The sequence below is a fragment of the Hyaena hyaena genome, unplaced genomic scaffold (assembly GCF_003009895.1).
Source record: "Hyaena hyaena isolate Hyena2069 unplaced genomic scaffold, ASM300989v1 scaffold_421, whole genome shotgun sequence".
In the NCBI taxonomy this organism is placed as follows: domain Eukaryota; kingdom Metazoa; phylum Chordata; class Mammalia; order Carnivora; family Hyaenidae; genus Hyaena; species Hyaena hyaena.
Genome location: NW_024081057.1, coordinates 193,484 through 221,316, shown reverse-complemented (window position 1 = coordinate 221,316; position 27,833 = coordinate 193,484). Strand labels below are relative to the sequence as shown.

At 46.4% G+C, this 27,833-nt stretch overlaps 1 protein-coding gene across 2 annotated transcripts in view; it reads left to right on the top strand.

Moving 5' to 3' along the window:
* The first annotated feature begins 475 nt into the window (after window positions 1-475).
* ST3GAL5 (ST3 beta-galactoside alpha-2,3-sialyltransferase 5) overlaps window positions 476-27,833 on the top strand; it is a 56,282-nt gene continuing 28,924 nt past the window's right edge. For both annotated transcript variants that reach the window (XR_005531815.1, XM_039252630.1), the window contains exons 1-2: window positions 476-657; window positions 26,999-27,122. Coding sequence is in view for 1 of the 2 variants with exons in the window: in XM_039252630.1 (XP_039108561.1) it covers window positions 573-657; window positions 26,999-27,122 (209 nt within the window). In the remaining variant the exon portion in view is untranslated. The remainder of the gene's footprint in view (window positions 658-26,998; window positions 27,123-27,833) is intronic.

The following is a 27,833-nucleotide window of genomic DNA, read 5'->3' as shown; positions in this document are numbered from 1 at the left end:
CCCCCACCCCCATCCCCACGCCCAGGCTACCCTCCTGAGGCTCTCGAGGTCTCAAGGCCCAAGGCTCAAGGAACTCTGAACAGTGGTCGGCCTGGGGGAGGGGGGCGGGGTTGTGCAGGCAAGTAAAGCACGTGACTACGTAAAGCCCCTTCATTCACCGACTCCGCATCTACCAGTCCTCTGAGCAGTAAAAGCCCGTAACAAGTCCAAATGCACCTTTTGTTTCTGCCACCGTCTCACTGCACGTAGAGTTCGAGGAGGCCGTGGAAGCCCCACACCCCGGCTCCTGCCAGTCCACTGCTCTGAGTACATCCTGCCGAATGCGCCCGGCTCCCCCAACCACAGTAGGTGGAGGGGTTGCGCGTCCCGGGGGCGGGGCCGCCGCGGGACTCCCCTCGCGCGCTCCGATTGGCCTCTCCTGTCCTCGTGATGCTCGGCCCCGCCCGCGCCCCTCCTCCGCATCCGCGCGGGGGAGCGGACAGTCTGGTGCTGAATGGGCGCGAGCGCTTCGCCGGGGGCTGGCGGGGGCGCTGGGCCCTGGACTGGCGACCCGCCGGCGCCCCCTCCCTAGCATGCGGACGAAGGCGGCGGGCGGCGCGGAGCGGCGTCCCCCACAGCTGCGAACCAAGGCGGCGGCGGCGGCACCTGCCGGCCGAGGTAAGTGGCGCAGCCCCCTTCTCGGCGTAGTGGGGCCCGCGGGCTGGGGGCGACGGTGCCCATCAGCCCCTACCCCTGCCTGGCTGGGCTTGGCGGCTCCTCCCCGGCCCCGCGGGCAGCTCCCAGGGCAAGGCGCCCCAGGACGCGCCTCGCGGGTGCGCGGGCTCGGAGTCGTGGCCCCGGGTCGCCTGGACGGGGCGGGGGGCGCTGCGGCCCACGCAAGTGTGGACGCGGTGGAGGCGCAGGGGTGAACCGCCAGGTTATCAGATCCAGCCGCAGTGGCCCTTTCTCCCCCGGTGTTCCGCAGCAGCTCGGGGTTTAATTCATTGCTGGAAGCTTCCGAGCCAGCGGAGCCGAGTTAACTCATTTCCCTGGGACGGGATTGGGGGACCCTCTGCAATGTAACTAGCAGCTCCCCAGACTGCCTTTTGCATCCTTCCGTAAGGCGGGATGTGTGGCGTCTGTACGTAGAAATTCGCCAGTGACCTTCCTTGCCCCCCTTTGCAGCCAGCCCTACGGAAAAGAGACGTTTTGGTGACCTTTTGCTTTCCCCTGAATGTAAGCAGTGACTTGACGTAGGCATGCATTCATTATACACCTTTAGTGTGTAAATAACTCAAGGATTTTGGAGAGCATCTCTCAGAGGTGCTGGGCTAATAGGGAGAGGCGGGGTCTTGTCCCTACCCCACACCAGCTGGGTGACCTTGGCCAATACAGATCCCCTGTGGGGCTCTGTTTCCTGGTCACTACTGGGAGGCTTCAGCTGCTGCTGACGGCTGTGGTCCCTTCCAGGCCTCTGGTTCAGTGGTTCTGACCAAAGAATGTGTTTACCAGTTAAGAGGGTCCTACAAATCAGTAGCTGGCTTGAAAGATGAATTTTATGTTCTCATGTCTTAATTTGCATAGGTGGCCTTTGCTTGATTATGGATCGCTCTTTTAAAAGAGGAAACAGTTTTATGTGCTGCGTTTCATCTGGCATCCTTGGCTTGCCTGCTTTTGATGCCAAGCACCCAGCTCAGTACTGGGGTTACAAAGAGGAAGAAGACTCATCTCCTGCCCTCTGGTGTTTAGCCTCGCTCTCCTCTTGCTTTATAACTGCTAATCCTCTTCCATAGAGGGATGCGTGTCCTGAAACTGTGGAAGAGGAATTCATTCATGACTACGGAGTGAAGGGGCACAGACTCAAAAACATGATGGGCCGTGGTTTCACTTGTGTAATCCGGAAAGCTCAACAGCTTAGAAGAGGGTCTTACGTTTCTGGTCTTAGAGCCAGGATCACCTAAATTCCAACCCGTGCTTAGACAGGAGAGAGTGCTGTGAACTGCCAGAGGGCTATAACCAAGACATCATGGCTCTTTTTCGGTGTCTGTCCATTATGTGAGTGCTGCTGTTTCTGTGAGATGAAATGGACCTTAGTTGTGATCAGTAGCCAGTTCTTCCTCTAAGCCAGAAAAGAAAGGAGTGAGCTGGGAAGGTATGAGGGAGTTAATGGAAGTTTGAGAGGGCCAACAGGCATATATATATTCTAAAAAGTCATGTTTATGGTTACCTTTTTTGAAAATGCTTATAATTTTGGCACAAACTGTCAAGTCAGTTCCATGCTATTTGGCAGCAGTGAGGGGGACTTTATCTAGCAGGTTGGCTCTTGGGAGGCAGACAGACTATAACAAAAAAGGTTTAGAGTTCTCTGTGGGAGTCCATCCAGGTGCTGGGGGGGTTGGTGGGTCGCAGAGGGGCATGCCTGGGAGCCAGGAGTTCCTGGGAGGATTAAAGTTCACCTTCCACACCCTTCTTGCTCATGAGGAACAAATTAATCAGAACTGCCTGTGGAGGGTTGAGATCATTCCCAGAGGGCATGCTCCGTGATTTTAAGTCTAGCTGGGCAGCCTTGGCAGAAATAAAACAGCTGGGAAGATACACAGTGATGGTACAAACTTCCTAACTGCTGAGAAAGAAGCAGCAAGGGCTGGATCAGTGTGAATGGCCTAAGTTAGCAAGGCATCCGAAATGGGGAGGAGCATGCAGATCACCAGCATGTGTGGGAAGAAGCCGTAAATATGGATAGTGACATGTGGGTTCCTCAGGGAGAGAGAATGAGCTTAAGCACTCCAGCAGAGGGGGAGCGAGGAAGAAGTGGAAGGGAGTGGGGGAGCAATGAGGTTAGAGGGTACGAAGACACTACCAGGCTTGTCTTACCAGGCTTTTCCTTTCCTTCTTTCTTTTTAAAGTATAGCACACATACTAGGAAAGTAGACGCACTGTAAGTGTACTGTTCACAAATTTTCCAAACTGAACACACCCACTTGCTCAGATCCAGAAGCAGGAGCTCCCCGTGTGCTCCCTCCCGGTCCCTACCTCCCCGAGGGTAACCCACCACGCCTGACCATCCCTGCTTGTATAAATGGATCCTGCAGTGTCCGACATCTTTCCTTACGAGTCAGATTCCTAAGGTTGACTCATGACGCTGCCTCTTGCTGTAGTGTGCTCGCTCTCAATGCTGATTTGGCCTTTGGGTGAATAATATATCACATATTTATCTGTGCACTGTTGATGGACATTTGGGCAGTTTCCAGCATTTGGCTATTGCACATAATGTTGCTGTGACTGTTCTCGTACCCATCTTTGGTGTGCATACGTATACATTTCTGATGGGGGTATGGTAGGTGTGTGATTGCTGGGTCATGGGCATGTGTATACTCAGCTTTGGGAGCTGCAGGCAAAGCCATGTTGTTCCAATTTTTTAATAACTACATTGTTATTAGCATGGTCATTAATATGGTTATTATATGTAATTAGTGGCTAATTTTTATTAGTATAACCGGAGTAGTTATACTACATTCAGTACAGTTATAGTACATTCTTGCTACCAGCTGATGAGGGCGACACTGACTTTTCACCAAGGAGACAGGCAGGAGTCCTACCAGGAGTCGTGAGCGGTTTCTATCTGGCTGTGCCCCATGCCCCATATTCTCTTGGCAAGTGCAGTCAGCTCCATGCCCCAGTCTCCCCTGAGTCAGGCACCAGCACAGGCGGAGCTGTGGGGAAACCCAAGAGCTCTGTCGTCAGGGAAGAGTTTCTCTGGCCAAACTGCTTTAACTTATCTCAGCTCCCAGTTCCCTGCAAACACTTCTGGGAACCTCTCTGGGAACCTCCTCCCTTTTGCTTTCTAAAACATTGTACTTTCTATACTTTTTTTTTAGCTCTTTTTTTTTTTTAATGTTTATTTATTTGAGAGAGAGAGTGAGAGCGAGCGCGAGAGGGGCATAGAGAGAGGGAGACGGAATCGGAAGCTGGCTTCAGGCTCTGAGCTGTCAGCCCAGAGCCCGAGGTGGGGCTTGAACCCAGGAACCGTGAGATCATGACCTAAGCTGAAGTCGGACGCTCAACTGACTGAGCCACCCAGATGCCCCAATCCTCTTCTGTCTTGTTCTTCACCTCCTTTCTGCTTCTGGCAAACATCTTGGTCTCATTTCCTATCTGGACTCTGGTGGCAAGAGAGGAAGACATAGTATGGTCCTTTAACAGGGCTGCCAGTACTCTCTTCCCTTTACTGTTGTTTTCTGCAATTAAGTCCTTAGTCTTTCAGGACTTGGTGGTTGGTATAGGCGTCTTGCTTATCTTTTTTCTAGACCAGTGCTTCCAGTGGAAATGCAACCCAAGCCACACGTAATTTAAAATTTTCTAGTAGCTAGATTTAAAAAATTAAAAAGAAACAGGTGTATCGACATTTCAATTTCTGAGGAATGTAAGAACTTCTAAACTGTTATACTCCTAATAACACAGCTTCAAACTATATAAAGTAAAAAATGACAGAAGGATTAAAAAAAAGTTGATAAATTTGCCGCCATAGTGAGAGATTTTAGCATACATCTTTCAGTAACTGATAGAACAAGCTGACTGAAAACCACTAAGGGATTATTCCAGCAAACAAGTAGTTTGATCAAACTGATTATATATAGGAAACATGGTCCCAGTAAGTGAAGATTGTACTTTTACAAAAATTGGGTATACACCTGGTCATGAAATAAGTTCTAGCATGTTCAGAATAATCAGTATCAAACAGACCAAGTTCTCTGAACACAATGCAACTAAATTATATCAGTTTTAAAGGATATTTTGGGGGGAAAAGTAAAAATTTGAATTTAAAAATACTTAGATTTGAAAGATAAGTAATAATAATGAACATATATGTCAAAACTTGTAGGATGATATGTACACTTAAAAAAAACTTGTGAGATACAACTAACTTGGTATTTAGGTACAATCTTAATTGTTCATATTAACAAGAAAAATGGCAAAAATTAATGATTTAATTAGCTAAATTAAGAAGTTAGGGACATAGCAATTAAAATGGATCCAATGAATTAGAAGAAAGGAAACTGTAAAAAGTGAAATTAATTTTAATAACATGTTTTAGTTAACCCAATATGTCCAGTATATTATGGAATCAATCTAAAAATTGTTAATGATCTGTTTTACACTTTTCTGTTCATACTCTGTCTTCAAAGCCTGGTGTGTATCTTACTTATATAGAACACATCTCAACTTGGTTTGGCCACATTTGAAGTGCTTAACAGCCACATGTAGCTAGTGGCAACTGTACTGGACAGCAAAGCTCTGGATCTTAGCCTGTTTTAAACTTTGAGCTGGTTTGTCTTGATAAAGGGGACAGTCAGAGCTAACTGTGGTGGCGGGGTTCAGTTATCCACCAAGCAAATCTAGGAGCATAGGAATCTGGCAAAGGAGGAGTGGGCTCTTTGTGAAAATCTTTTAAACCCATTCCCCTCCTAACAAACCCACATGCTACAACACACAGATAGGTCATGAGAAAAGATTAAGTGCTGTACTGACTTACTTTATCATCACCTGCTCTCGACACATTTTATATATATATATAATGTATGTATATATATATAGTTGTATTTTTTATGTATATGTCATTGTATATATTTATATATGTCAACTCATTTAATTTTCACAAAAGCCATGTAAGTTTGGTATCATTATTATTCCCATTTTACCAGTGAGGATGTTGAGCCTCAGAGGGTTTAAGAAACTAATAAAGTATAGGGGACAGAGCCTGGGGGAAGTGACTAGGGGACATTCTGACTCAGGCAGTCGCCTGGAAGTGGCAAGGAGCCAAATGCATCTCTCTTTTTGCAGCTTGTAGTGTGTCCCCGCTGCATGCTTGGGAACGAGTCCTGTGGAAATTCTTGGGAAGCTCATTGGAGGTGGCTGAGGTGGCCGTGTTCCCTGCCCAGGCTGGTGTGTCCCCCGCAGGCCATCATCACTCCCCTGGGTCTCCACAGCAGCCCCCTACCTGGTCTCGGGCCACAAGAGGACTTCCCCATCTCCAGGGTGGCTCCAGAGAGGCCTCTCCAAAAATCCGGTTCCTGTTAACTCCATGCCCAGTTGCTCCTTTTATCTCAGGATAAAAATGTCCAGTTTCCAGCAGGTCATGGCATCGTCTGCTTCTTTTTTTTTTTTTTTTTTTTTAAAGAGATTTTATTTTTTTTTTTAAATGTTTTATTTATTTCCAGGAGAGAGAGAGAGAGAGAGCGTGAGCAGGGGAGGGTCAGAGAGAGAGGGAGTCGTAGACTGAAACAGGCTCCAGGCTCTGAGCTGGCAGTCAGCACAGAGCCCGACGCGGGGCTCGAACCCACGAACCGCGAGTACATGACCTAAGCGAAAGTCGGACGCTTAACCGACTAAGCCACCCAGGCGCCCCGGCATCGTCTGCTTCTTTTCTCCAGCTTCTCTTGGTTCCGTATTCCCTCCTGGGCTGGACCTTCAGGCACTCAATGCGAACACGTCCCCTCCGTGCCTGCTGTCTCTTCTCAGGTGACACCTGCCTGCCCACGTGCAGCAAGTTCTACTCATTCCTTCCTGGGAGGCCCCTTCCTAACCCCTTCCCAGACACACACGCACAGCCTCACATCTAAAACATCTTGTAACAGAGCCCTCATGTCAAATGTAGAATAAATTTGAAAGAAATACTATGAAAATAATTACATTTGTGATAGATCTGCTTGACTGATTTTTAAAATAAGACCATGAGAGCCTTTTGAAGAAGAGACTGTGGCCGTGTGGCCGTTGCTGTAGCCCCAGGCGCATACTCCATGCTTGATTAAAGCTGCTTCTATGAGGTGCGCCTGGGTGGCTCTGTCAGTTGAGCCTCTGACTTCAGCTCAGGTCAGGATCTCACAGGATCTCACAGGATCTCACATGATTGAATGTGGGTTCAAGCCCCACATCGGCCTGCTGCTGCTGTCTGCATGGAGCCTGCTTAGGATCCTCTGTCCCCTTCTCTTTCTGCTTCTCCCCCATTCGTGCTTTCTCTCTCTCTCTCTCAAAAATGAATAGAACATTTTTTTTAAAAAAAATCCCAAAACCTGATTATATGAGGAGTACTTGGGTGGCTCAGTCGACTAAGTGTCTAACTTCGACTCAGGTCATGATCTCACAGTTCATGGGTTTGAGCCCCGTGTCGGGCTTTGTGCCGACAGCTCGGAACCTGGAGCCTGCTTTGGGTTCTGTGTTTCCCTCTCTTTCTGCCCCTCCCCCATTCACCATCGATCTCTCTCCCTCTTTCAAAAAAGGAATAAACATTAAAAAAACAAAAAAACAAAACCCTGCTTACATGAATGGCAGCATGCTTCTTTGGGGGCCTGCCCAAATAATGATTTCCCAAATATTTGGAGCAAAGAAGAAAAAGGATATGTGATTGGGGTATAAAAGGAAAGTTTATGTTTTAGCCATGCCTCTTACAGACCTAAATACCTATTGTTGGTTTTAAGAGGTCAAACAGGACGCCTGGGTGGCTCAGTTGGTTGCGTGTCCGACTTTGGCTCAGGTCATGATCTCACAGATCGTGGGTTCGAGCCCTGCATCAGGCTCTGTGCTGACCGCTAGCTCGGAGCCTGGAGCCTGCTTTGGATTCTGTGTCTCCCTCTCTCTCTGACCCTCCCTTGCTCATGCTGTCTCTCTCTCTCTCTCTCTCTCTCTCAGAAAAAAAAAACACAACAATAACATTAAACATTTTTTTTAAAAAAAGAGTTCAAACATACTTAAATTTCTCTGAGCTTAAAGTGGCCCAACCAGAACTTTCCTTTTTCTTCTGTAAGACTCCTGAAACTTCTGTTTCCACTCCTTCAGTCTCAGAACAGCCAGGGCCTGTCAAACCGCAGGTCCCAGTTGCAGTCTCCAGTTCCTTTTCTGGGGTCATTTTAGGCTCACTTTCTTTCTTTTTAAATGTTTGTTTATTTTGAGAGAGAGAGAGAGAAAATTCTCATGCTCATGAGGGAGGGGCAGAGAGAGAGAGGGAGGAAGAGAATCCCAAGCAGGCTCTGCGCTGACAGCCCTGAAGTGGGACTTGATGTTACGAACCCTGAGATCATGACCTGAGCTGAAATCAAGAGTCAGATGCTTAACCTACTGAGCCACCCAGGCGCCCCGAGGGTTACTTTCCGACTTGAGTCTTAGGTGACTAGGTTGCTTCTTCTAAAATGATGTGGCTTACTGGATGCTGGATTATTGCATAAACTACCTAGGAAATCCTTTACCTTTGCTTCCCTGCCCCACTGGACAACTGCTCCCTGAGAAATATTGCTGAGGTCTTGTTTGGCGATATCACTTCATAATTTCAAGACTTAGGAGCCCATACCCCAGCCCTTTCTTTTAGGGGAATGGGATCTTGGTTATTTCAGAATTCGCACACACACTTTCACATCATGTCATCCCCTGTGTTTCCCATTATACTCAGTTTGAGGGAAGGGCCTCATATTGGAGCCTATTTACATTGGGTCCCAGAGTTGATTTTGTTAAGTATTTCTACTGACTTTCACTTTCTCCTATTAAGTATTATTTCTTCATCCCTACTACTTATATGCTGTAAATCAAGAGGGAAATCTTCCATTTAAAAGGTACCTTCCATGGACTCTGTGCTGACAGCTCAGAGCTTGGAGGCTGCTTCAGATTCTGTTTTTCTTTCTCTTTCTGCCCCTCCCCTGCTTGTGCTCTGTCTCTCTCTCTCTTAAAAATACATACTAAAAAAATTTTTTTTTAAAAAGCTACCTTCTAGATTTTGCTCTGTTTATAGTATTCATGGGGTTGCCACAGGCTTGTTCTCCTATGTATATTCTGCATGTATAATTTGCAGTCACAGGGCCCCCGTCCCTGGAGAGCTCTTATGTAAGGTGTTTTCTTAGAGCTTGGAGGGACCCAAAGAGGAGGGGCAGTTCTGTGAGCAGTTTTCCCCCATTTATTCCAGTGTCATGTTTTATTCCCTCTGGCCTCCTCTCTCAGGGATACCCCCACCTCTGCCGTTACGTCACCTCAGAGAATGGTGGAGTGGTGGCACTATGTGGAGTCCTCTTGCATGCTCTTCACTTGTTTTCCTTCCCATTACTGGCCTGGATTGGTCACACAGGCCAGATGTCAGCTGGCAGCGTGCTGGAAGACCAGCCCCACTAGCTCAGTCCCCAAGTTCTCAGTGGCATCTTCCACGTCTCTTGATCGGCGCCTTCCTCACTGTCCCTGCTCTGGCTCGGTCATGACCTCCGTGACCTCTCCTTAGCTGCCTTCATCTCACATTCCATCGTGAGCTGGCCAGCATGCTCTGGAGCCCCTTAGGGCCACCTGGCACCCCCTCCTTTGCTGCCAGCGTGGAGGGCATTGTTCCTTCTTAGGCACGTCTTCTGCCACTCTCGCCAGGTCCCCTGTGATCGGGCCTGAGCATGCCTCTCTGGGCATTTTGGCATGGCATTTCTTCCATCTGCAGTGCCTTTTCCTCTCTTCTGTCTCTGAAATTTTGCCCGTCCTTTAAACTCGCTTACACATCCTGTCCTCAGGGAGAGGATGCCTGGTGATCCAGGGAGGATTGCCTCCCCGATGTCCCGTGGTAGAGATGACGGTTCCTTACTCAGGGTGCTCCAGGTGTATTGCTGTCCCCCTCCCCCTCGCCATGGCGTTATTTGGTATTTTGGGTAGGAAGGTATTTTTGCTTTCCCTGGCTGGATTATTCATCTAAAGAAGAAATGGGCTGTGTCTCATTTATCTTTATATTCCCAGTGCCTGGTGTATGGAAGGTGCTTATTAAATGTTTATTTAGGCTCTTTCCATGGTTTGGCTGTTGTCACTAGTGCTGCTGTAAACATCAGGGTGCATGTACCCCTCTGAATCTGTATTTTTGTATCCTTTGGATAAATACCTAGTAGTGCAATTGCTGGGTTGTAGGGTAGCTCTATTTTTAACTTTCTGAGGAATCTCCGGACTGTTTTCCAGAGTGGCTGCACCAGTTTGCATTCCCACCAGCAGTGCAGGAGAGTTCCCACTTCTCTGCATCCTCGTCAGCTTCTGTTGTTCCCTGAGTTGTTAACGTTAGCCATTCTGACAGGTGTGATGTGGTATCTCATCATGGTTTTGATTTGTATTTCCCTGATGATGCGTGATGTTGAGCATCTTTTCATATGGTTGTTGGCCATCTGGATGTCTTCTTTTTTAAAATGTCTCTTCACATGTCTTCTTCCCATTTCTTCACTGGATTATTTGTGTTTTGGGTATTGAGTTTGATAAGTTCCTTATAGATTTTAGATATTAACCCTTTATCAGATATATCATTTGGAAATATCTTCTCCCATTCCATAGGCTGCCTCTTAATTTTGTTGATTATTTCCTTTGATGTTTATAGCAGCATTATCAACAATACCCAAACTGTAGAAAGAGCCCAAATATCCATCGACTGATGGATGCATAAAGAAGATATGGTATCTATATACAATGGAATATTACCCAGCCTTCAAAAAGAATGAAACCTTGCCATTTGCAGTAATGTGGATGGAGCTAGAGTGTATTATGCTAAGCAAAATAAGTCAACCAGAGACAGACAAGTACCATATGATTTCACTCATATGTGGAATTTAGGAAACAAAACAAATTAACATTTGGGAAGGGGAAAGAAAAAGAGGGAAGCAAGCCATGAGACTCTTAATGATACAGAACAAACTGAGGGTTGATGGAGGGAGCTGGGAGGGGGATGGGCTAAATGGGTGATGGGTGTTAAGGAGGATACTTGTTATGATGAGAACTGGGTATTTGTTACATGTAAGTGATGGATCACTAAATTCTACTGAAACCAATATTACACTATATGTTAACTAACTAGAATTTAAATAAAAATTTGGAAGAAAAAAATGTTTCTTTAAAGAATTGTTAGGGGAACAAAGCAAATTATAGAACAGAATGGACCAGCCCTCTGTAACTGGGGCTTTACAAGAGAATTAAGCCCTGCTATGCTAAGGCAGCCGTTGTAGGTTATGAATTAATTTCTCTCCCATGCTCTGGAATGAGTCTAGTTACAGACCATCCTTGGGAGAATTAAGAAAAGAGGTAGATCCTTTTCTTTTCTTTTTTTTTTTAATGTTTTTTTTTTGTTTTTTTTTTTTATTTCTAGGAGAGAGAGAGAGAGACAACGTGAGCAGGGGAGGGTCAGAGAGAGAGGGAGTCACAGACTGAAACAGGCTCCAGGCTCTGAGCTGGCAGTCAGCACAGAGCCCGACGCGGGGCTCGAACCCACGAACCGCGAGATCATGACCTAAGCGAAAGTCGGACGCTTAACCGACTAAGCCACCCAGGCGCCCCTAGTCAGATCCTTTTCTTTTGGGCTCAATTCTCTTGTCGAAACTAGCTTAAAGAAGCCTGGTATAGACACTTTGATCGCAATCCTGATGAAATACACATATGCAAAAAGTAAAGACTGATAGAATGTAGACCAGAATGTTAACAGTGGATATTACTGGGTTGTAGTATGACAACCTGTATGTGATTTCAAAATGTTCTTTCCACTCTTGTATAATTTCTGAAGTTTCTAACTTTGTGATAATAGAGTTTTAAAAAATACTTTTTGAGTAAGTCAAGCCAGAGTTCCTAAAGCTGACCGTGCCTCATCTAAGGCAGTAGTGAGTTGAGGTTTTGGTTTTTAAATGTAACAACATGCCACAGCAAGACCAGGAATCGTGGAGCTGAGCCCCTCAGCATTGCCCCTGGAGAATCAGGCCTGAAGTGTGAGGGTGACTCTAGCTGTGAGCTGTCTGGACGTGGGTGTCTCTCTTTACTGCCACTGGACACCTTTGAATTGAAGGGCTGAGTTTCTAGCAGGTACCGCTCACCATGAGAGGAACTAGCATGCTCATGGTCATGGATACGCACGTATACTCTCAAGGAAATCTAGGGGCTCCCGGGTGGCTCCGTAGGTTAGGCATCGGACTTTGGCTCAGGTCATGATGTCACGGTTTGTGAGTTTGAGCGCCGCGTCGGGCTCTGTGCTGACAGCTCAGAGCTTGGAGCCTGCTTCAGATTCTGTCTCCCTCTCTTTCTGCCCCTACCCCTACTCACACTGTCTCTTTCTCAAAAATAAACACTAAAAAAAAAAAAGTAACTCTAGAGGTGTTTTCCCCCCTCTAAGTATGCTAAGAGTGAACATACCCAGAGTTATTTGAATTAAACCTCACATGCTAATTCTTGCTCATGACTTACTGCTTCAGCCAGCCCTGTTTTTCCCCTGAAGTTTGACCTTGTTTGTCATCACACAGGATGTTATTCTTATTCCAGCAAGAATGCACCAGTGGCTGCTGAAATAAGTATTTAATGAAGAACAGGGTATTTACTTAGTCCCTAAGTATCTTCCATCAAACTACTTATTAATTACAAAGGAAATACAGTAACTTGACAGCAGAGAAGCCTCCCTCATGCTACTTTAACCAGTTGATCAAATTGAACATCACCAGCGGTGGGACAGTCAACGTCATGTGCCTCCTGAGGAAATGCATCAAGGAGAGCACAGGATCAGGCTGGGATATTCCTGCCCAAAATGTATAACTTGAATATAATCATGAAGAAATAGACAAACCTCAACTGAGGGACATCCTACAAAATGAGTGGCCTGTACTTTTCAAAAAATGCCAAGGCCATGAAAGATAAAGGAACTGTTTCAGCCTGAAGGAGGTGAAAAGGAGGCTGAATGCCACATATCATCCTTTTTACCCGAGGGCCATTATTGGAACTACTAAAGAAATTTGCATATATTCTTGAGGTTAAATAGTATTGAAGCAGCAACAGCTTCTTGATTTTTATCATTATGTTGTGGTTGTATAAGGAAATATCCTTGTCTTTAGGAAATACTAATATGCTAAAATATTCAGAGGGGGAATATTATCATGTTTTCAACTACTTTCAAATGGTTAAGAAAGTAATCTGCACCTTATATTGTATTATATAGCATGACAGAGCGGCTGTGGTAGAATGTTACCAGTTGTGGAGTCTGGGTGAAAGGTATCCAGGAATTTTTTGTAATGTTGGTGCAATCTTTCTGTAGGTTAGGGATTATTTAAAAAAAAAAAAAAAAAGAGTTTGAAACCTCGGAAGCCTGCAGGTCATGGTGCTGTGGCCACCGTGGGGCTTTTCAGGGTCTCCCCTGTCCGTGGTCACTAATGAAATCAGTTCCCACCGCACTCAGCTCTCTTCAGCATTGGCTTTTCTCCCCCCGCATCAGCAGAAAACAGGGTGCGAGAGTGTCAGTAGTGTGGCTTCACCTGACAGGAGGCCTTCTTTCTTCCACTGTCCGCTGTTCCTCCTGTTCCAGAGACGTGACTCCTGCTGGCTGTCCTCAGATGGCCAGTCAGCCTGCTCTGATCCACAGAGGTTATAGGACCTGCCGCTGTCCTGTAAGAGAACCTTCTTAGGCAGAATGTAAGTTAGGAAATAATTTAAACACAGCTGAGAGTGCTGGTGCGTGAGATCAGTGCACTTGACCGAGATGCTTTGGTTGAGCGCTTGCCAGTAAATAAGGCACAGGGCCGTCCGAGGGTACGCTTTGCTTAAAGCTTTGGCTTGGGCCAGCTAAAGATGGTCCTCCTTCCTGCCTTGACGGAACCTTGGATTGTATGTTTTGGCAGAAATCCTGTATCTTTTGTGTTCTGCATAAGCAGGGGGGTTCTTTTCCAGCTCCCGCTGGAGTTTGGGCAACCTTCTATGTCGTGGCTGGAGCCTCTCCTGTGGGGTGGGATGACAGGGCTGTTCTTGGATTCAGAAGGGGAGCACTAAGTTAGGGCCTGAGATGGGTGTGTGGGTGGGTCTGCTTATCAGAATTTGCAGAGAGGAGTTCCTCTGAAACTGTCCAGCCCCAGGGAACAGACTATCATAAGAACAGTGAAGCCTCTATTTCTTCTTCCTGTCTTTCTTTCCCTTCTAGCTCTTCTTTTCCAGAATCTCCTAACCCCCAGCCTCCACTCCATTTTCTCCACTCTGTATCCCCTACTTCTCTCTTTCCCCTTTAATTTTTTTAAAATCCATCTCCTTCCACTTATTCCAGCTTCCTATTTCACTCTCCTAAATGGCCATAATGTGTGAGCGTCCGTTGAATCAGCTAAGATTTATATTTCCTGTTCTTTCTTTGAAAAGTAGGTGAGACTCATAAATTTTAGTGGAAGAAGAGACAGTGGAAATGTTCTCATCCAACCCTGCTTTTTACATCTTAGCAAATATCCTAAAGAATGACTTGGCCATTATCAAACACCCAAACAGTTGACTATTTTATCTCTTTTCCTCTGCTCTTAAGAAACAGAACAGAACAGATACAGCTACTCTTCTATTTCCCATGGTGGTGGGTGGGACAATCATTTGACTTATCTCCTTTCCCGAGTGCCCCGCACGTGCGTGTGCGTGCGTACACACACGCGCGCGCGCGCACACACACACACACACACACACACAGTGATTCTCATTTGAAAAATCCCATCCCTGTTCTACTCTGGACAGTTCACAAATGCCCAGTGGTTGTGATATCTGGACATGGGGAAGGATCTGGTCCTCACGTCTGCCTCTTGTTAGGACCATGCTGACTGTGGGTTAGCTGTTCTGCAGGAATCTGGGTGCGGGCCTCTGATGAGTGTGTTCATTAATTTGTTGGTTCATTCCTTCAGCAAGTATTTAAGTACCTCTTCCATGCTAGGCACTGTTTTCTGTTCTGAGGTTCTAGCAGAGAACACAGTTGCCAGAGCCCCTTTTCTAGGAAGCTTATGTTTTAGTGGGGAGAGCAGACAACAGGAAAATATGTCTGAGTCCTAAAGAGTACTGCGAAGTAAAGCAGGAGTGAATAACAGGGCTTAGGGGTGGGAATACTCTTTTATAAGGAAAGTGACTTTTGAACCAAGACCAGAATAAAGGAGGGAGAGAGCCGCCTGGAGGCCTGGCAGAGACAAATGAAGACCCTAAGGTGGGGTGGGGGTGGGAACAGGAGACCTCTAGGCCAAAGGGAAGTGAAGAGGGAGGAGAGTATTAGAGAGAGGTAGGGAGGGGAAGAGGGTTCTGGATTTGACCTTGCAAGAGGTGCTGCTCTCTTGACATCTGCGTCGCGTTAGTGACACCTTGGAGAAACACCACGTGTAGTTCCTGGGCATGTTCGAGGTTTGGAGAACGTTTATGAATTCCAAGGACCAAGAATTAAGTGCCTTAGCACCTTTAAACTTGTAAAAAGCCAGCACCTGAGTGAAAGTAATGGCGTATTCTTAGCCTTACAGGAATGCTAGCTAATTAGCAGTAGATTGAAAAGCACCCCTCAGAATCACTGAAGCGCTTGCATTTTGGTTGGTGGGCAAAACTGGTAGAGTGCTGATGCATTCACGGAGCGACACTTATTTTTCATGTCACAAGACAGGTCCTGGTAACTGCACAGCTTGTAGGAAGACCTGAACATCTTTAAGCTAAAATTTGTTGTTAATTACAGCTAGCAGGAACTTCCTGGAGAGCAGGGTTTCTCAAAGTACCACACCCACATAATTCAGGGGAACTTACTTAAAATGAACATTTGGTGTCCTTGCCTGTTCCTGCCGGGTGGGAATTCTGGAGATGAGGTCTGGGAGTCTCCATACTTTACAAACTCCTCCGTGGCTCTTGTGCACGGGCAGGTTGGAGAACCACTGGCCAAGACAGTAGTAGAGGCATTGATCATTTATTTATTCTTATTCTTATTTACTTAAACAATAGATGTTCATTACTCACAGTTCTAGAGGTTGGAAACCCAAGATCAAGACACTGGCAGATCCAGTGTCTGGTGAGAGCCCTTTCCTGGTTCATAGATAACCATCTTTCCATAGATAACCATCTTTCAACTGGTGGAAGGCACCAATCATTTCAGTTGAATGAATCCCAGAAGCCAGGAGATGATTGGGTGTGGTCTCAGCCCCAGAGCTCAAACCAGCACTTCCTTTGTGGTTTTGGTATCATGGGTGAAATTTCACAATCCTAAAAGACAAGTAAGACACTGCCTACCCAGTAGAAACAGTGCAGGGACAGTGTAGAGGGAGTTTTCCCCCTTGGATGGTGGAGTGGAATGGGGTGGTTAAAGGTGCTTTAGCTTGAGTCACATGCATCCAGGAGCGAGTGTGGCCCTTCCATCCCCATGTACAGCTGGAATTCACACACCGTGCAGGCCGGTGCTCTGCTCTGGCTGCCGCCTGAATGCAGGCCTGAGCCTGTCTGTCGGCTTGCACGTTGCACAGGTGAGAACACGACCACTTATCTTGATGAATCAAGTTTCTTGAGACCATGCAGTCCAAACCAAATATTAAAAAGGTTAGATACTGAAACCCAAGCATCTTCAATTTCTAGGCCGCAGTCTTTGGTTTTCAGCTTTTGCAGTGAGTTTAATTACCCTCAATACTTGAGGAGTATGGAAGTGTTGGAATTTTGACATAGCCAATGGTTTTATCCCAATGGATAAAGTTGGGGGCAGTTTTGCCCCCCTGGGGGCATTTGGCAATGTCTGGAGACAGTTTTGATTGTCAAAGCTGGGAGAGACAAGGAGGACTGGAGATGCTAGTGGCATCTAGGGAATAGAGGCCAGGGACGCTACTACACGTCCTGCACAAGACAGCCTCCCACAACTAAGAATCACCCAGCCCCAAATGTCAGCTGTGCTGAGCTGAAGAATCCCCCAAAAGATCAACTGCTTGCCTCTTACCTGTGTTGTATCTTAGGATTCTTTTTTTTTTAAGTTTATTCATTTATTGTGTGTGTGTATGAGAGAGAGAGAGAGAACACTCACAAGCGGGGTGGTAGGGGTGGGGGGCGCAGGCAGAGAGAAGGAGAGACAGAATCCCAAGCTCTGGGACATCAGCACAGAGCCCGATGTGGGGCTTGAACTCACCAACCGTGAGATCATGACCTGAGCCAAGACCAAGAGACCGATGTTTAACCGACTGAGCCACCCATGCACCCCTGTGTCTTGGGATTCTAAATGAGCCTTCATAGAAGCAAAGTTCCATGGCTAAAACTGGTTTGGAATTAGCTACCTAGATGTTTTCCTGGGTGGACGGGAGGACAGGTTGACTTCTGGAATCAGTAGGAGAGAAGTAACATGTCACCCAGAGCTCTGGGAGCCATAGGTAAGGCCCTGGACTAGAGTGCTCTCGAACTTTTCTGACGAAACCACTGCTCCCCTACCCGCAGCTGCCTCTGCCTGTGGGGTGGGGGTAGGAGTAGCGTAGAACTTCACCTGGTCCCCACCGCTGCCCAGTCCCTGGGGCCCCCCAGCCCTGCCACTTTTGACCTGTGCCCACAGGTAGACTTTGGCAAGACAGCCCAGGAGTCAGCTCTGTGACTAGACCCTGTCTGTGTCTGTGCTGAGTGGCAGGTGCCGTGCTTCTGAACAGCCTCCTCGCCCTCCCCACACCACTATGGATACATTCCCATCATCACTTCCCTCGGCCTTGGGTTTCTAGAAAGTGAAGACTCATTCCAGACTCTGTCATGTCGTCTCTGCATCCTCACAGAATCGATGAAATGAACGTTTAGAAATCAGCCCTTTTGTGTGTGGGCACCCATTACTTTGTAGAATAAAGCAATATAACATGCATTTTCATTCAGGAACTCTCATGCTGCTTTCTTAAATAATTGGGTTTCAGAGCGTTTTGAACCCAGGTTTGGAATTGTCATGTCAGAGTTACTGATTTTGCCTGGTGTTTCCTTTTGTGATTTCCAGCAGTACTTCCTGTGTTTCTTCCCTTCCTCCCCAACACCTTAAAGGTGGCCTAAGCAAGGTTAAGAAGGCTCTGCAGCTGTGTTCTTGCCCTGGGGAATCTTATCTCTTTAGAGCAGCCTCAACTGCTACTTTATCCAAATGCCCCCGGGCCTTATCTCAGTCGTGGCACATCCTACTATTGACTATTACAGATCCCCCCTTTCCTTCCTTACTGACAACAGAACCCTAGTTTTGTTTGGGGAAGCTGCCGGCCCAGCTTGTAAAAGTTCCTGGCTAACTTCGCAGCTGGAGGTAGCCACGTGATGCCGTTCCGGCCAAAGAGATATAAATGGACCCCTGTTCATTTCCAGGGAAGTTTTCCGTCTCCTGATATAGGTGCTCCCCCTTTCTTTGCATCTCATCCCTCTTCTCCTTCCTGTCTGGACTGTCAAACGGAGGTTGGCCACATACAAGTGCTGGGGGTGGGGTGTCTGTGGCATTGCAAAGCCACTGCATCAGCCCTGGCCTGCTTGACCCTTGATTTCCACTTCTGTGAGAGAAAGAAACCCCACCTTGGCTAAAAGTCATGATACCCAGGTTTCTGTTACATGCAGCCAGGGGCACCCCTGACTGATATTCCAGGTGAGATCCCTCCCTAGGGCCCCAAGCCTGGGTTTTCAGCTGTCACAGGACTTCTTAGCCTGGTGGCCCGCAGGCGTCAGGGACTCAGCAGGGCCAAACTGACCTTCGTGTCTCCATCGGTTCCATCCTTGTGACCTTTCTCTACAGAGAGCTCCACCGTCATCCCTGTCACTTGAACTGTCCTCCCTCCTGCCTGCTAAGCACATCTGATCTATCCCAAGCCCTGTCAGTGCTGCAGCCAAAGCCCTTCCTCTCCCCCTGCTGCTGCCGTCTTCGCTGAGGCACACAGGGTCTGCGGCTAGGAGCACCGTGCTGGCTCCCCACCAGCCTCTGGTCTCAGGCTCTCCGCCCATTCCTCTGCTATCCTTGCTGCTTCCCCATTGATTTTCCTCCACGTTTCATGACCCCTCTGAAAGAAAGTCCTCAAGGGCTTCTTGTGATTGTCTATGACCTTCTGCAGTCTTCCATATGTTGACCCTGCTGACCTCGTGGCCAGTCTGAGGTTGGTTTCCATAGAAGCAGAGCCTGAAACAGGACTCGTGGGCCCCTGGTTCATTGAGGGGGCTGCCAGGAGAAAGGGAGTGAGGTTGGGGCTGGGCGGAGAGGCAGGGAAACGAGCTGAGCAAAACTGTGATCCTAGCTGATCCCAGGTGTTCTCCCAGAAGCAAGAGGGCTAGTCTTTTGTACACAACTCCTCAATCAGTTGGGTGGGGCTGTCGGACACATCTGCAGAGTGGGGGCAGATGCGTGCTGTTGGCAGCCAGGACTCACAGCTGACAAATGGCTCTGGCCCTTGGGCATCCAGCAGGACCTCGATATTGCCTTATCCTGCCTGCACCTCCACCCCACCCCATGCCAGTCTTTTGCTGTTCCCCAAACTAACCAGGCCTCTGCCCTTTGCTCATTCCATTCCTTCTGCCCATAGAGTGCCTCTTCCCTCCCTGCCCAGCTCCTCTGCTGTGCCCCCTGCTCGTGCTGTGCATTCTCCTGGGTACCCCAAAGCTGTCGTTTCCCCAAGGGTAGGCTTCCTGCCTTGTCTTCTGTTTCCCTTTAGCAAGTAGAAGCCTTCATCTCAAACACAAAACCCCAAACATGATCTAAGTGACTCTTTTCTCAACTTTCCCTGGATGGTACATACCTTGTACCAGTCTTGTTAAAGGAGAGAAGTTAATTTATTCCATACTGTGGATGCCTGAGGGCTTAACTCTCTTGGACCCGGTGGGCAGGGCGGGCTGACAGGGTGGATGTTCTGTCGAGCCTCAAGCCAAATTTGCAGCTGCCTCCTTGTCATCTCGGTCTAGTTGTTTATCATCTCAGAGTCATCACATCATCACAAAACTATAAAAATTGGTTCCCATCCCTGCCTCTCCACAACTGGATGCAGCTTTACGCTTGCGCACTTATCACGGCTGATAGTCTTCCTTGTATCATTTCTCAATAGATCTCTGTCCTGTCCCTTCCTCCTGCTCCTCCCCAGGACGGGCCTCAGGCTCCCCTTTCATCTGGGCAGCAGCGAGAACCCAGTATCCTGCCTCGCTGTCCCTTGGCAGGCAGCCTAGCATGCAGCTGTGAGGTCCTCTGCTCCCAGAATCCTCCCTCTTTACAAGGCATGTTCTTTCGGCTGCCATATTACACGTAAGCTGTGCCTGCTCACCTTTCCAGGCAGTGCACTCCAGCCACGGGGGCTTATTCACTTCCTCACATTCACATTTTTGTTCATAACAGTCTGTGCCTTGGCATGCCTTCATTGTTGAAACCAAAAACCCTTCACATACTTGCATACATTCCCTTCCTAAATCACCCCCAGGTGGAAGGGCATGCACTTGGAGGTGAATAAATGTGGGTTGGAATTCTTGGCCCCTTTCTTATCCATGTGTGACCTTTGGCAGGTTAAATGTATCGCAGTCCAATGAAGGAGGCGTTTTTAGGATTTAGTGATAGTCTGTGTAAGCTTTACCTCCCAATAAATATGAATGCCCTGTGCACCCTTGTACCAGTAATTATCTGTATTCGTAATTTGGCAGTTCCTCATGTCCTGCTTTGTGGTGTCTATTCTTCTCTTGTCTCAAATGGTTAATTCTTAATTTTGAAAATGTTGTGCCATTTCTACAAATGGACCGAAAGCCTGGGCCTGGTCCTTTATCCATCAGGGCCTTAATAAGAATTATTTCTTCACCAGTCATATAAGCATTTGAGAAGGATATGTTATGTTTTTATGTGTGAGTAGAAATACATAATTTTGAAAGCCAAGTCTTTTCTGCATAAAGATGCTTAGCAAAGCCATGATTTAGATGCTCTTATCCCAGCAGTTTGTGCAAGAAGAGGGCCAGACTTATGAGCCTTGGACCCTAGCACATAGGAGGAAATGGTAGAGGAGGAGCTACCCATGAAGGGGGTGGGGACAGGAGGGACAGAAGAAGACGGGCAAGCCATTGGTGATGGCCTGCCAACAGAAGTCCTTGGAGCAATGCCTGAAACCTCTGTCACTTCTGAAACTCCCATAAGAACCTGAATATTTGTTCAATAAATACGTATGAGGTGCCTGTTACATGCCTCTTACCATCCTAGGGACAGTGAATTCAGTGATGAGCTAAGTGAAGACCCCTGCATCCATGCAGTCTGCTCTCTTGTGAGGGGAGACAAGAGACAAATGTATATTAGAAAGAAAAAAAAATGTATAGATGACGTGTCTCCTGCTAGTAAGTGTTCCAAAGACCAAATAAAGCATGCATATAGGAATCAACACATAGGCAGTCTGGGTGAGTAGGGCATATCTGTAGTAGTTTCATTATTCTAAACTAAGCATTCTTCACCTTATGTAAATGAATGGACTTGAGCAGAGGGTCCCGAACACTGGCGTGAGTGCAGTCTGTGTGTGCATGTGCACAGATTGGCAGGGCTGGCTTTCGCGTGGGGCGGTGTTCGTGACACTGTGCTTCTCCAGCTGGTGCTGGCGAGTATGAGCCCTCTGAAGCTCTGGGAGGACCGTGGCCATCCTTCATTCATCCGTTGGTTTCACTCACCAGTTTTTTGAAGTCCCTTGGTGCTCATGGAGAGCTGGGCATGAGGTTTCCACACAGTGGCAAAGGGAGCGCCAACTGGCTGGACTTGCCGAGTGTCAGTGTTCTTTACTTTGCTTCTGCATAATACATATTTTTTCCAACTCAGCAGACCCTCTTCCAAATATAGTAACTTAGAAACTTCCAGTTTCTGTGCCTTTTTTTTTTTTTTGCCTTTAAGTGCTTTATTTATGATATAGTGACCCCAACACACTAAGAGATACTTCGTTCCTAAAAATAGTTTTCATCTGAGCATTTTTCAAATTTCTTTTCATCCTAGGGATAGGACCCTTCCCCCCGCCATGAAAATGTCTGTACGTTTGCAGAGATAAAAACGATAATGCACAGAATTCAGGTAGCATAAGAGGAATGCAAAATGAAAAATACACTTACCTACAGTTGTTGATTATGACCGAGAAGCCCTGGAGATCAGTCAGGGCTGGGAATGAAAGATAGAAGCCCAAGTTGAAGGTTTACACCTTGGATAGCTGAGTGGATGGTGGCGTACCTTCCAAATAATGTCAAGAATAGAGGCAGTGCCAGGTTCTGCTCTGTAATGTTGTCTGAGGTGAAGACAGCAGGCAGGTTGTTGGACACGTAGTCTGAACTTGGGTGACAGGTCTGCACTGTGAGGTGGGCTTAGGAGTCACTCGCTTGAGGAGACAAGTTAAAGGCTGGTGGTAGAATCTGGTGGTGAGTGTTTGTGGGGCAGGGGGCAGATTGTGCTGGGGTGGAGACTGAGACCCTGGAGCCATAAGATGTGCATGTGGGAGTTCAAGGGAAAGTTTAAGAAGTTTTAAAGGAAGGGTATTTCCAACGTATCCCGGGCATGGTGTGTAGACTGGGTGAAGGGAGGTAGACGGGCTGGAAACAGCTTGACTGCCACAGGGAGCCGTGACAGCGAGGGGCCAGTGACCAGTGAGCACTGAGCAGGTTGAGATAGGGTTTGGAGGAGAGAGAGGGCACTCAGCAGGACCTGACCCTGAGGAGTATGTGAGGGGCTTCAGAAGGATGCTGCTTCTCCAGAGATACTAGGAAGGGAAATGGAATGGACTCCATGATAGGGCAAGAGCCAAAACTGTGGCTGGAAGTGAGGGTGACCAAAAGAAACAAGAGCCTTAAAGATCCAACAGATGAAGCATATCAAATGAGACTGGATGCCTATAAGTTCGCTTCCTGTGTGGTAATAGTAGCAACAACAAGCAGGTACATTATGCTTACGATGTGCAACCACTTGCCCCATGTGAATCCTATGAAGTAGGTAATACTGCTACACCCATTTTACAGATGAGGAAACTCAGCCACAGTTATAGTGACTGGCCCAAAGTTTCCTCACTGGTAGGTGGAGGAGCTGAGCTCAGGTGTCGGGCTGAAGATACTATGTTCTCATACTCCCTCTTCTGAGATCCTCTCTGGTATGATTAGAAAAAAACAAAACAGCTTGTTTTGTTTTGTTTTGTTTTTGAATATATGGATGGATTGAGTTGTATGGCAGTGATAGAAGAGGAAGGAAGTCAGGACTCTAGACCCACTATCACCCCCCGAGTCCCTCCTTTCCTTGAACAACCCTACTTTTCCTGAAAGTGGCAGGAGAGCATCATCTGACATACCAGTCCCTGTCCAGCAGGAAACCAGAAACAACATCGATGATTTTGGCAGGAAGGGTTTTCATGCAGGGAATCAATCACAAAGATGTCGGCAGACCTGGAGATACCAAAGTGAGAGAGAAGTGTTAGTCAGAGATCAGGAAGCTTCTGTCACCCAGGGCTGAGGCTTGTACGTGTCACAAAGCTGCTGGAGATGCCATCACTTCTCTCAAGTAGAAACCAAGGACGCCGGATGCCCACTGATGCTGCTGAGTCACACATAGTCACCCTCCCTTGCCTGTGACTGTCGCTGCCCCTGTCAGAAGCCATGTTGCGTCAGGGGACTGGAAAGGTTGCTCTTTCTTTGTCTTCCAGTCTTCTACCAGGACATCCCCCAAGCACAGCTCAGCAGGAAGCCTGCTGGCCACAGTCTGGGGAAGGAAATTCACAGGCTTCCAGCCTGCGGGGTGGTGCTGTCCAGCACACCAGTGATAGGAGAGGTGGAGACCCGTTTCTGACACTGCGGTCTCTTGGTTTGCTGAAGGCCCATCTTGGTACGAATCATGTGTCATTCTGCTTGTAAAAACAGAGACATCTTAGAAATGTCTGTTTTAAGACACATAGACCAATGGAGTAGAATAGAGAACTCAGAATTGGACCCACAAATGTAGGGCCAACTAATCTTTGACAAAGCGGGAAAGAGTATCCAATGGAAAAAAACAGCCTCTTTAACAGACGGTGCTGGGAGAACTGGACAGCAACATGCAAAAGAATGAAACTAGACCACTTGCTTACACCATACACACAAATAAACTCAAAATGGATGAAGGAACTGAATGCGAGAGGAAACCATCAAAACCCTAGAGAAGAAAGCAAGAAACAAACTCCTTGACCTCAACCACAGTAGTTTCTTATTTGACACATCTTAAGGCAAGGGAATCAAGAGCAAAAATGAACTATGGGGACTCATCAAGATAAAAAGCTTCTGCAGGGCAAAGGAAACAATCCATAAAACTAATAGGCAACCAACGGAATGGGAAAAGGTAGTTGCAAATGACATATCGGATAAAGGGCTAGTATCCAAAATCTATAAGGAACTCATCAAACTCCACACCCAAAAAACAACCCAGTGAAGAAATGGGCAGAAGACATGAACAGACACTTCTCCAAAGAGGACATCCAGATGGCCAACAGACACATGAAATGATGCTCAGCGTCCCTCATCATCAGGGAAATACAAATCAAAACCACACTGAGATACCACCTCACGCCAGTCAGTGGCTAAAACGAACAAATCAGGAGACTACAGATGCTGGCGAGGATGTGGAGAAGCAGGCACCCTCCTACACTGTTGGTGGGAATGTAAACTGGTGCGGCCCCTCTGGAAAACAGTGTGGAGGTTCCTCAAAAAATGAACAATAGAACTCCCCTATGACCCAGCAATAGCACTGCTAGCAGTTTACCTGAGGGATACAGGAGTGCTGATGCATAGGGGCACATGTACCCCAATGTTCATAGCAGCACTTTCAACAATAGGCAAATCATGGAAAGAGCCTAAGTGTCCTTCAACTGATGAATGGATCAAGTGGTTTATCTATACAATGGAATACTACATGGCAATGAGAAAGATTGAAATCTGGCCATTTGTATCAACATGGTTGGAACTCGAGGGTGTTATGCTTAGTGAAAAAAGTCAGGCAGAGAAGAACAGATACCAAATGTTTTCACTCATATGTGAAACAGGGAAAACTTAACAGAGGACCATGGGGGAGCAGAAGGGGAAAAATAGTTAAGGAGAGGGAGGCAAACCATAAGAGACTCTTAAATACTGAGAACAAACTGAGGGTTGATGGGGGATGGTGGAGAGGGGAAAAGGGGTGATGGGCATGAAGAAGGGCACTTGTTGGGATGAGCACTGTGTGTTATATGGAAACCAACTTGACAATAAACTATAAAAGAAAAAAAAAGAGAAATGTCTATTTTATATGTGTATGGTTCCAGGTAGCCTACTGGTTCCCACCACTTAGCTGGCCATGCATTTGAATTACCTCAAGTTGTGGTGTTTAAAAACCTTCCAGAGTCTCCGTTGTTCTTCAGGAAAGGTTTACTAGTGAGGTCCTTGGCACTTGTTTTGAAACGCTTCAGAAGAGTAACCTATCTACAAAAATTCCTGCACTGCAGTGCTACACAGTTAAAATTAGAATTGATAGATTGTTTCTAGTTGCAGAAACATTAAATATCGGTTCGATAAAAGATTTTTTTCAAAGGAAATGACACAACTTTAATGGAAATGAAGTATATAATGAGATGTAACTGCCCCTTGGCCAAATGGCTATAATAAAGATATTATTTTTTAAATTTATCATAATTGCATAATAGGTGCCTATATTAGTTGAGATATGACTTCACTTTTAATTAACAATATCTTAAGCAAGATAGAAGTTTATTTCTCCATCTTATAACAGCCCAGAGGCAGGCAGTCGAAGGTAGAGTGCCCTTGGGGTTGTCCAGGGACCCAGGCCCCTTCTCTGTTGTTGTTCTATTATCCCTTGGTGACATGCTATCTGTGTGGTCCAGAGTGGCTCATCATATGTCAGTATTTCAGTCAACAGGAAAAGAGATAAAGGTATATGCCAAGGAATACACCCTGGAAGTTGTACAAGTCACTTTTGCTTATATCTCATTGGCTAGAACTTAGTCACAAGGCCATACCTAGTTCCAAGGGATGCTGGGAAATGTAGTCTTCATGCTGGGAGGCCATGCACCTAGCTAAAAATTCCAGAGTTCTACCAAGTTGAGAGGAAGGGGGAAACTGATATGGGGGAGGGGGGGAGGTATTGATTCCTACTATGATACCCCTTGGAATATTATTTAGAAATTGAAAATTTGAGAATAAAATTAATTCAAAAGAATAAGTAGGCAAACATACCCAAGAATATATAACTTTTTGAAGAAAAATGTCTTTTAAAATTGTCATATTTTCATTTTTTCTTAGTGTAACACTTCTGTTGTTTTGAATATAACATTTCCTCTTAAATATATATATATAACACTTTCTCTTTAAACTTTTATTATAGAAAACTTCAGCTGTATTGAATATTAGAGTATTGAGAATGGTTTAATGAGCCCCATGTATCCAGTGCTCAGCTTTGACACTTAATCAGTTTAATTAATTAACTAAAAAATGTTTTTTTGAGAGAAAGAGAGTGTGACGAGTGAGCAGGAGAGGGAGAGAGAAGGAGAGAGAGAAGGAGGGAGAGAGAATCTTAAGCAGGCTCCACACCTGCTTAACCTGAACGCAAGGCTCAATCTCATGACCCTGAGATTATGATTTAAGCCAAAATCAAGAGTCAGTCGCTCAACCGACTATGCCACCCACGTGCCCCAACATTTAATCAGTTTAAAGCTAGTGTTGCCTTATCTATCCCCTACCTGCAGTCTTATCCCCTTCCTGATTTTTTTGAAGCAGATCCCATTTTTCCTGTTTCATCTGTAAATAGTTCTATATGCAGCCTTAAAAGGTAAAGGCTCTTTAAAAACTAATTAGAATTTTTATTTGGTGATAATTGTAGATTCATGTGCAGTTGTAAAAAAAAGTAATAATACAGCGAGATCCCATATACTCCTTACCCAGTTTCCCCTACAAGTAGCCTCTTGCAAAATGATAGTATAGTATCACAGGTACAATATTGATAGGGATATAGTCAAGACACAGAACGTTTACATCAACACAAGGATCCATCCACACCCACTACCACCCTCCATAACTCCTAACAACTACCAATCTCTTCTCCATTTCTGTAATTGTGACCTTTCAAGAATGTTATATACACGGAATCATACCGTATATAAACTTTATTATTGGCTCAGCATAGTTGCCTCCAGATTCATTCAGGTTATTGGGTGTGTCACTAATTCATTCTTTTTTATTGCTAAGTCGTATTTCATGCTATAGATGTACCCCCTTAATGGCTTTTAATAAACACAGTCTGCCTGACTCTCCCTCTTTTCCCTCCTCCTGGCTGATTCTCTCTTCACAGCAATGCCCAGTGAGTATAACTGTGTGAAACTGAGAAGTGATTGCTCAAGACCCTCTCTGCAATGGTACACCCGAGCTCAAAACAAGATGAGAAGACCCAACTTGTTGTTAAAAGACATCCTCAAGTAAGTATTAGCTGTCAGACCTTACGATTGCCCTGGCCAGGTTGGCTATGGGGAGCTGGGAGAAAAATGCAACAGGACCTGAAGGATGGCTCTCATACGGGGTCAGAAGATCATCTGAAGGCACGTTCAAGTAAAGACTCTGCACTGATGTCTGGGTTTATGCATCAGGCTGTACTTGGTGATAGGGCAGTGCCAGCCAGGGAGGCACCTCCTGAGAGAGCAGCTCGTAAGTGCACAGCCCTCCCTGCCATTATGTGACCCAACAGGACTTTTCCTCTTAGGTCTTTTAAGTTAATCTAAAAATACGGCTAATGAAAGTCCCCTGCAAGCTTTGGAAGAGCCTTAAATATTGAATATTAAAAAGATGACTGGTGTTTCAGCCAAGTCACCCCTATATATCCTAATTAGTGGTATAATCGTTAAAGGAGGGACTTGCCAGTTGCGTTTGGTAGCAGTCAAACCAAGTTGAAAATGCACCCTTTTCAAAGTACCGCTAATTTAGGAGCTGTAGAAGGAGGAAGTAGGAAAGGGAAATGTACATTCATATTTTCCAGCTCCTTTTGTTATCAACCAGTATTTGCCGTGGCCTGACAAGCCTGGCACTGTGTTGGGTGCCGGCCTGTGGCGGTGAATGAGGTAGACATGGGCCGATGGCTGCTCACAGTGTGAGTGAGACAGAGTCAACGATGGGGAAGTACCGTGCAGTGTCCT